At 42.3% G+C, this 8,851-nt stretch overlaps 1 protein-coding gene across 3 annotated transcripts; it reads right to left on the bottom strand.

Moving 5' to 3' along the window:
• Positions 1–154: 154 nt before the first annotated feature.
• On the bottom strand, positions 155–8,714 carry LOC105045415 (uncharacterized). 3 transcript variants are annotated; one of them, XM_019846107.3, is made up of 7 exons: positions 8,411–8,714; positions 6,975–7,309; positions 6,766–6,851; positions 4,814–6,670; positions 2,324–2,453; positions 523–1,944; positions 155–414 (listed from the first exon to the last, which is right to left on the bottom strand). In XM_019846107.3, exons 2-6 carry the CDS (start codon positions 7,117–7,119, stop codon positions 1,238–1,240), a joined length of 2,925 nt encoding a protein of 974 aa, XP_019701666.1. In that variant the 5' UTR covers positions 7,120–7,309; positions 8,411–8,714; the 3' UTR covers positions 155–414; positions 523–1,237. The 3 variants fall into 3 exon arrangements, with proteins under 3 accessions (XP_019701666.1, XP_010921990.1, XP_073108592.1); XM_010923688.4 differs by lacking the exon at positions 8,411–8,714 and adding an exon at positions 7,495–7,710; XM_073252491.1 differs by lacking the exon at positions 8,411–8,714 and having other exon boundaries at positions 6,975–7,710.
• Between the last annotated feature and the right edge of the window lie 137 nt (positions 8,715–8,851).

Below are 8,851 nucleotides of genomic sequence, written 5' to 3'. Positions count from 1 at the left end.
CATGGATGAGAAGGCTTTTCACCTGTTAGTCGTAGAATCATACATAGACCCGAGTATGGGACAGGTCTTCAAACCAAATGCACAATAGAGTTGAGGCTAGATTTTTCATTGCTTTTGGATTTTGATTTTGTCAAGAGAATAAGTCATGGTAAAATAAAAGAAGAAATACCTATTTTTGGATGGATTAAAACTAGACTACAGTCTGAAACAAGAGGATTTCACTTAATTCAGAAATCCCAAGTTCAACAACAGGGCAATTACATTACACCACAACCATTTGTGATGGGAGTACTATTGATATCTTCAACCGAAACATACCTCTGAGCTAGCCTTCCAGCAAGATACATATCCCCTGGCATCACGACCATTCAGGTTGAGTCTCTTTTCATGAACTGAAGTAACATTATCCACCACCTTCAAGACAGGAAGTTGAGTTTGTTAGAAAAATCATAAAATTTCTTTTCCTCGGTAAAATCCAGTAGATGAACATGAACAACATACCGGGACCGATCCCTGTATTACCTGAGAATCTCCTCTTTTGCATGAAGAGGCCAGAAGGACCAAGTCCTCTCTCGCTTTCCATGGAATTTTTTTATTTGCATTCAAATCAATTGAGAGAACAGGTACTACAATGATAAGCATAATCTTGATAAGACTAGCAGATGATGCAATTTTGATGACCGGACCAAACTCTTTTGTCAAGGCTATCTCTGGTAGAGTCCATTATTCACATAGGTACAGAAAATTTTACTTCGAGTACAAAGCCTAACCCGTGTACCCATTTTTTCAGGAACCCACAGTCTGCTTTAAACAAGAAAACACATAAAAGATTCCAGTTTACTAAGAGATATTTCAACTACTTGGTTTAGATTCAGGAAAATACAACAAAACGGGATACATCACTCAGTTCTGATAACCACTTGGCGCCCCCCCCCCCCCCCCGCACCAACCACCCACAAAAAAAAAGAAAAGAAAAGAAAAGAAAAGAAACGAAAAAAGAAGCACTGGAAAACTCCAGAAAGTAGCAACTTCCAATGCAAAAAAGCTGCATGTTCCTTCCAAATTCACAAATCAACAGCTCCTATGAACAATTCCTCTACAAAACCTAAAACACCACCTCGTTTGTACATGATGCTTTTGTCCACACATGGCTGTATACAAAGTATAGCTCACAAATTTGCATCTAATACAATGCTGTATGCTTCTTAAGAAGCTTTTAGCATTCCCATGTCTTCATTCAGCACAAACAAAAATCTATCACAGTCTCATCAATCAGTACCTGGAGTACATTGTCCTCAATCTGCATGCAAATTTCAAATGCTTCAACTTTGAACTCTGTCCATTTTCCGGTTGAAAGGTTCATATCCTTCTCAATCAGCTCATCTAAAGTCTTCCCAGCCAAATCTGTCCATCCTGTTATTTCCTTTTCAACCACTTTTACCAACCTATCTTTGCTTAAAAGCAATGGAAGAATCGACCATGCCTTGTAACCAGAACTACAGAGGCAGCTGTATTTAGAATCCAAACACTCTATCATGCAGTCAAAATCAAGCCGCCCAAGTGAACTCCCCTCTTTATCCTCTCTGAAACCAGAACTGCATTTTGTACTAATATGAGAGGCATTTATCATTGCTTCTACCATATCATGAAGAAACAAATCTATGGAAGAGTAATCTGCCACATTTGAGCCAAACGAGGAACTGCTCTCAAACAGCAATCCAGCATTGGAAATAGCATCAATGTAATACCTGAGCTTACTGTCCTTGAGTTCAAATTCACAGGAATAGATACCATGCATGGTTGAACTATTGCCAACCGAGCAGGCAGTGTTCTCAGTATCAAACCTCCCAATATTAGTAGAAGATGCAGAGTCTAAAAGATCACTTTCTGGATCCAACGCTTGTATCTTGCTGCAGGAGCTTAAAGTAGACTCTGGTTTGCATCCTGAAGTAAAGTCATACAAAAATCATTGAATAGGATTGTAAATTACAAAGGCAGAAATCAATTCAAACAGACTTGAAATCATATAAAAATGCAGGATTGGGGATTTAAAAATGAGCTAGGATGCTATGGTCTAGTAATGAAATGGACACTGTGTGTACAAAAGGAAAACAAATAAAAATGTTGAATTTGTCAAATTGTGTAAGTTTCATTGAAGGATAAAGCAGGCAGATGAGAGTTATTGTTGCGTCCACCAAAAGAAACTAAATTGTTGTGCACCAAACAAGAAAATACTAACAGAAAAGAGGGACGGGGATGTTTAAACAACAAGGAACACGGTCATGGTTCACCGCTTTGGCAAAGGTAGAAGTAATTTTCACACCTGAGCAGCCGCTGGGACTCCAAGAATAGCAGCTGTCATTTGAGAAAGAAGCTTCAAGAATTGATATTGGGCTAGGATGATCCCCATCACTGGCTGGATATGCCATGGATATCCCTGCTTTTGCCCCTGCCTGAAGAGATTGACAACAAAAACTACAGTCATTAGAAAAGCCTTTCAATTAATACCTTCTGGGAAAAAATGTCGATTTCCACATGGCTAGAGGCCATTAACTGCAATCTATCACAAGATATGTGTTGTAAAAATGCATGCAAAGCAAACACCACTATGCTGAAGCACATGAAAATGCATGATATATGGATGCATCGTTGGCGAATGCCAATTCCGAAGAAGGAGCTCAAGGACATGCACTGATGCTACCTGGGCAAGTGACTCGGTTGTAAAATATCTAGGTATCTAGAAGAGCTGGATGGAAACCTTTAGATAATTGGCCACAGAGACACATCCATATAGTATAGATGTGTTTGTAAATTTATATAGATATATCTATATAATGAATAATTAGTTGGGTGGCTGTTCAATTTGATAAGAGTTTGAAGAGGTCATCAAAATCTTCGGACCACTGACCAGGGAGGCTACTGATGAGTGGAACAATTTGTTGCAACCATGTTATCTCAAAAAGCTCCAAATAACAGAGACATAGATGGAAGGGAAGAAGAAGGGATTGGAGATACAACTGCAAAGATCTCTATAATTTCATCAGCTGCAGTGGAGTCCAGTTGCCTTTCTTCAGTGCTCGTTGGAAGACCAATGAACAGGAAAAGATTAAAGTGCTTAAGTGGATCATGTTAAACAATAAATCAAATATGAAGAACTTACTAAAGAAGCGTATATGCTGCATACTTTGTGGTAATGACAGAGATAAATAATCATCTTTTTCTTAGATGCCCCTTCACAAGTGTAACTTGGTTCTTTTTCTTAGATGAATGAACGTTCAGGGCAGGGCTGCTACAATTCAATCACTCTGGACTAAGTGGACGAAGAAAAGAATCCCCTGACAATGGCCTCTTTCTTGGGATCAATTAAATTTTGCAATCAGCCTGGGAGTTCCATATAATAAGATGTCATCACAGCTGTGACTGACCAACCACTGTGTGATAAGAAGACTACAGCAGTTCACCATGCTCCAAGACCTCATAGATCCTTCTGCTAGAAGTCGGAAAGTGCTTATCTCCTTAGCTTTGTTCTGCGGGAGTTGAAGTTGTGGACATTTTATGTTTTTTCCGCTTTTAGTATAATCAATACATTTTATTCTTTTTCTTATCATTTTGTTTTAATAAATTAGGTCAAGTTGCCTCCCCTTTCCTGCAACGAATATTAGTTGAACCCATTGCATTGCAGTTTCGTAGAATTCGCAAAAACTTTGCTAGTCATACTTGAAAACTTCTAAGTAGATGTGTCATGACTTCATAAATGACACCGATGATATCATGTACTGTTAATTTGAAGTAACACGAAGTTTGGTGTCCAAGCATCCAGACAAGCCCAAAAGCCCAAATTTTGAAGTGTCCCAGCAACATTAACTTATGAACACCATCTCTATCTGCTTGATGGTTCAACCAGATTAACAAATTTCAGAGTTAATGCTGTTACATTAATGATGTCAAAGCATGATTAACCAGAATGCCCCGGTGCCATTAAGTGTAACTAATAAGTAGAATGTGGCTAACAAGAGCTACTAATGAAACCTATAAAGTACCAGATTACGATGATGTGGCATAAAAAAGAGGTCACCATCCACTGCAGATGAGATGAAGAAACACTATAGACAGTAGTCAAAATGGTTAACGAGCCTAGTTGTTACCATGCACTTCATGGAAGGAGTTAAAAGGTAATAAGCGGCCATCAAATTGAAAGGAGAGATAAGCTTCTCATGACCTCTATAAATAGCTACCTGTCATACTCTTTTGAGAAGGTTTTAAGCAAGTTTCAACTATCAATCTTAATCCTTCCTTCCTTCCCTACTTAACAGTATCAATGTCCTTCAAATCTTGCTTTATGCAAACTATAACATACATTAAAAACTCAGTAGATATAAGCACAAGCTTCTTTCACTTCATTACACAAAACAACATAACATCTAGATCCTAAAATCTAGATAACATAAAATCTAGAAGACATTTAACATGTCAGCTCCTTTGATTACTTAATACTAGATATCATAAAATCTAGATAATGTTAAATAACATTTAACATTTAATAGTAGATATAATGCAAGTAGACTACTTAATAGCCATTTAATATGTCATATATAATAACCTAAAATCTAGATCATACTCAAAATGAAGTGTTGTTTGATTGCAACTACACTACATAAATCCAGCTCCTTTGACTTCAACCCATATCAATGTTAAACAGCACAAAGATACTGTCCAGATCAAGGAGAATTAACACTGCCTTTAGAAAACTTGAGTCATCCATCAAAACAACGCAAAGCTAAAAAGACTAATACAAGTACAAGAGAATGCTGACCTGAAATTTTTTATTGATCATAGGTATCTCACCATGAGAATTGGCAGAATTAGATAAATGAGTGCAGCCATAACACAATTTATCTTTTGGGCCCAACCCACTTGGCAATCCATCACCATTTCTCTTAGGTGGACAAGATCCATCTGAAAGGGCAGAAATCAGCTCTTCAAGAACAGATGCAGGAGATCTATGTGGAACAGCATCCCCTGTTTGGAACCCATCTTGGACCAAAGACTCTCTGATTTGTTTTAGAAGAGCAGTCAGTGCATCCTCCCCTTGGGTCATTCCTTTCTGAGATGAGAAGTTTCCTGTCTCTTCATCTGATACTAACTTTCTTGAAATAGAAGCATCATGAACGAGTTCTTTAGCACTCCCGCTCTTCCCTACCATATTTCTGTGGGTGGAAGACCCAGAACGGTGACTCATTGGTGATGTGAAAGAAGCTATACCTGGACTCCCACGTTTGCTACCAACTTGCACCTGTTTCCATGACTCAATTTTGGCATTGTTTTTATTGATCGAACGATTAACCATAACCCCTGCTGCTGTTTCGTTAATCAAGTCACGTCTAGCACCTCTTTGCTTCATTAACATTACGTTAACCATTCCTTCATTTCCAATCTGAGAGTTACCCACCAGTCTTCTTTTCTGAGCAATGTTCTTCTTTTCCAAATCATTCCTTTCCATTTCCACTCTATTTCTCTCCAAAACTTTCGATGGGGATCTCGAACGCATACAATTGTTCAGGTTTCTGCTCAAAGCAACAAAATCCTTGGTCCCATTTGATGCATATGGGTCTCTTCCGCTCTGTTGTCTTCCACACACTTCAGAACCCCTAAATGCTTTCTCATGAACTGATGGCAATTGGTTTTGCCTCAAATTATTCTGTTTGAGGGCAGATCTTGAAGCAACTTCCTCTCCGGCCTTGCACAAGTGCTGATCATATGTTTTACGGCACTTCCTTTCCATCAAGTCATGAGCTCTGCTCTGGACATTGAACTTAGCTTGAAGAGCCAGCGATGTCGCTCTACTCCGACCACTCTCTGGTGAATTCTGCACATTGAACTTGCTTTGAACAGGAAGCGAAGCTGTTCTGTTTGGACCAGACAGCATGACCGGAGGTTTCGGCTTATGTTCTTCATACACAGCATGGGAAGACGAAGCATTACTCAAATCTGAATCACTGTACCCATTCTGAGTTACCTGTGTCTCCTTGGCGCTTGTCATCAACCCAGTAACTTCGACTACATTTCCACAATTCTTACAAGAACCAACGAGCAAATCATTCGATGGTTCTCCAGAACTCCTGGGAAACAGAGAAGCATTGGATCCTTCTCTACTGACTCGCGAGGAGTTGATATAAGTAAGGGCGCATCTACCCTGATTCCTGGACTGCAGCCCAGGCTCCAGGATCTTAGTCGCAGCCTCCATCAACCGAGCTTTGTTCCTTCTCGAAAACATCCTCGGGCTCTTCACAGGGGAAGCGAGCTTGTGGTGCTGCCTTCTTGAGCTTGATAGCATGCTCCTGTTGAACTGGAAACTATTGGAACCGAACCGGGAAGTGACTCCAGTCTTCTGGACCTTCTGAGGCCTCGTCTCAGCCCTTCCACGCCCACCCATTTCCGAGCAAATTTCTTCGAGCTCTGAAGCCTCATCAAGAGAGCCATCGAGCTTGGAACCCGAAGCATTCCTTGTCTTTTCACGTTGAGCAACAGGCATGGATTCGAGACCCATGAGCTTGGCCACCAAGCCAGGAGCACGCATTCCGTCGCCCAGACCACCTTGGGACGAAGAACAGCTGGTGTCATCCTCTGATCTTTTTGTATTCGGAAAGCCTCCATGGTTCTCATCAGCAATCTAAAGTTTTGGAGAGATATTACAAAAAACTAGAGCATAATCCTTACACAGAAATAAATCGAAACAGATATCTCATTGAAATGAAGAAGAGGTACCAGTAACAGCTTTGCCATGGATGCTTTCTGCATCTTCTCCTCTCTACCAGCAATTTTTTTCGACACCCTCTTCGCAGCACCAGAAACTGCATGACCAGTAACAAAACGAAAGATGACGACCAAGAGACAGCTAAAAAGATGAGCCAATGTAAGACATATTTTCTTGTTTCCTGAAGCACTAGAGATCGAGACATGGGCCAATGTGTCACCTGGAGGGAGGAGTTTCTTGGAGAAGAGCTTCTTCTTCCAATTGAAGAGCTGGAAGAAGACACCGATGCAACTGCCGCCGGGCTTCTGCTGCGCCGGCCTCTTCTCCGTGATCGCCAGGCTCGACGCCGACGCACCATCCTTCATCTCTTCCAAAACCTTAACTTCACTATCCAAAAGGAATTCTTCCAACGGAACACCGGCAATATGATCGATGGGAAGGGCAGGGAGTCTTCGGGAGAGGAGAGGCAAGGAAAAGGAGGAGGAGAAGTGGGGTTCTGCAGCATCAGCACGCGAGGCTGCGCGGTGACAGCTGCCAAGCGGGTGATTCCTATCACTGCACGCAAAGCGAAACAAATCGACCCAAGGGTGAGCGGAGCGCACGATGCACAACTGCGGAAAGTTACAAGAGGAACGAAGACCTGAGAGAGAGAGAGAGAGAGAGAGAGAGATGGAGAGGATCCTATAAATCTTTCCGGACTTGAAAGAGGAGGTGCAGCGTCCGAGGGAGGGGATTCCCACCTGCAATGAAAGCAACGTTGCCACTCGCTCCTTTTTTTTCTTTTACAGCGAAACTTGTGAGCCCAGGGGAAAAGAAGGGGACTTTGGCCTATGGTAAGGTACTGTTGGGGCTGTCCACCGGTGGATTTCCGAGAGGGAAGGCTCTTGCTGGCCACTGTAGCTCAGCAGCGGGTTGATGTTTGTGCTGCTGAGCTATTTCTTATTTTAATTCATACCACCGCCATGGAGCACAGCTAAGTAGTTGATCAGTCCACCGGAGACGGATCCAAAACTAGATTAAAGTAAGGATTCGCAAGGTATTGTCCAACGAATACCTGTCAATGGAACAGAGGGTTGGTAATTTTAACATTTTTTTTATTTTTTATTTTTTAAATATCATACGTTTTCAAAGCTTGAAAGCGTCGCAATCACAGTAAGAATAGAATAAAATAAATTGGAATCTCGTCTCCTTCGTACTGGCAAGTTTTTTCACTTTTTCAATTTCCCCGTGTTTCCGAGCGGTTGTTCTCATCCGTCGCGCTCGGTTCACGGGATGGAGCGCTACCCACATTAACGACGGGAGTGATAGGATAGGAGGGCATCTTTGGGCATGGACGTCTAATCTAGTGATTAGGCTACAATCTGATGAAGGAACGGTCAGGTTTAATATGGACGCCTTGGAGCGTGTAGACAATGCCAGTGGCTTCTACTGTTTGGCCGAAAAGGACTGCTCCACGAAAACAAACAAGAAGGACGGGCTGTCGCTTAAAGGCCTCGGTCAATTATACCAAAAAGAAAAAAAAGCTCGGTCAATGAGTGGGGATAGAATAATACGAAAAATATTACACCGACAAGTAACACATCCACGTGTTCGCAGTTGTGGCATGCCTGCTTGGCGTCCAATTGGCAAGAAATTAACGATTTAACCCCCACAAACCTTTTGATGTGACGGAGACGGGACGGGGAAAAAATTGTAGCTTTTTCCCCAACCAAACCCTCCTCCACCGCTGCTCCCGGCTCTAGAAAACCCCAAGTTTCTCGCCTTCTCGTCCTCCTCCGCGGTGAATCTAACTTTCTTTTGTCCTCCTCCTCTGCCGCGGCTTTCTGCTCCTCTCAATCTTTATCGCTACGGCGGCAGCAACGGTCTCTGGATACCCAACACCCTTGTTCTCCTGCTCCGCTTCCCGCCGATACCGCGGGCGGAGTCGCCGTCGACCATCCCCTCGCGTATCCTCCGGGCGGCGGAGCTACGCGGTTGAGACGATGGTCGACTCCTCGTCCGCGTCCGCTGCTTCACCTCCTCGATCTTCTACCGGATTGGCCGCAGCTCCCTAGACGGCTCCGGCTTCGACACATTGCGATCCATCAGAACGCAGAG

Source organism: Elaeis guineensis, chromosome 2 (assembly GCF_000442705.2).
Source record: "Elaeis guineensis isolate ETL-2024a chromosome 2, EG11, whole genome shotgun sequence".
NCBI lineage: Eukaryota > Viridiplantae > Streptophyta > Magnoliopsida > Arecales > Arecaceae > Elaeis > Elaeis guineensis.
This window is presented reverse-complemented; position numbering and strand designations above follow the sequence as displayed.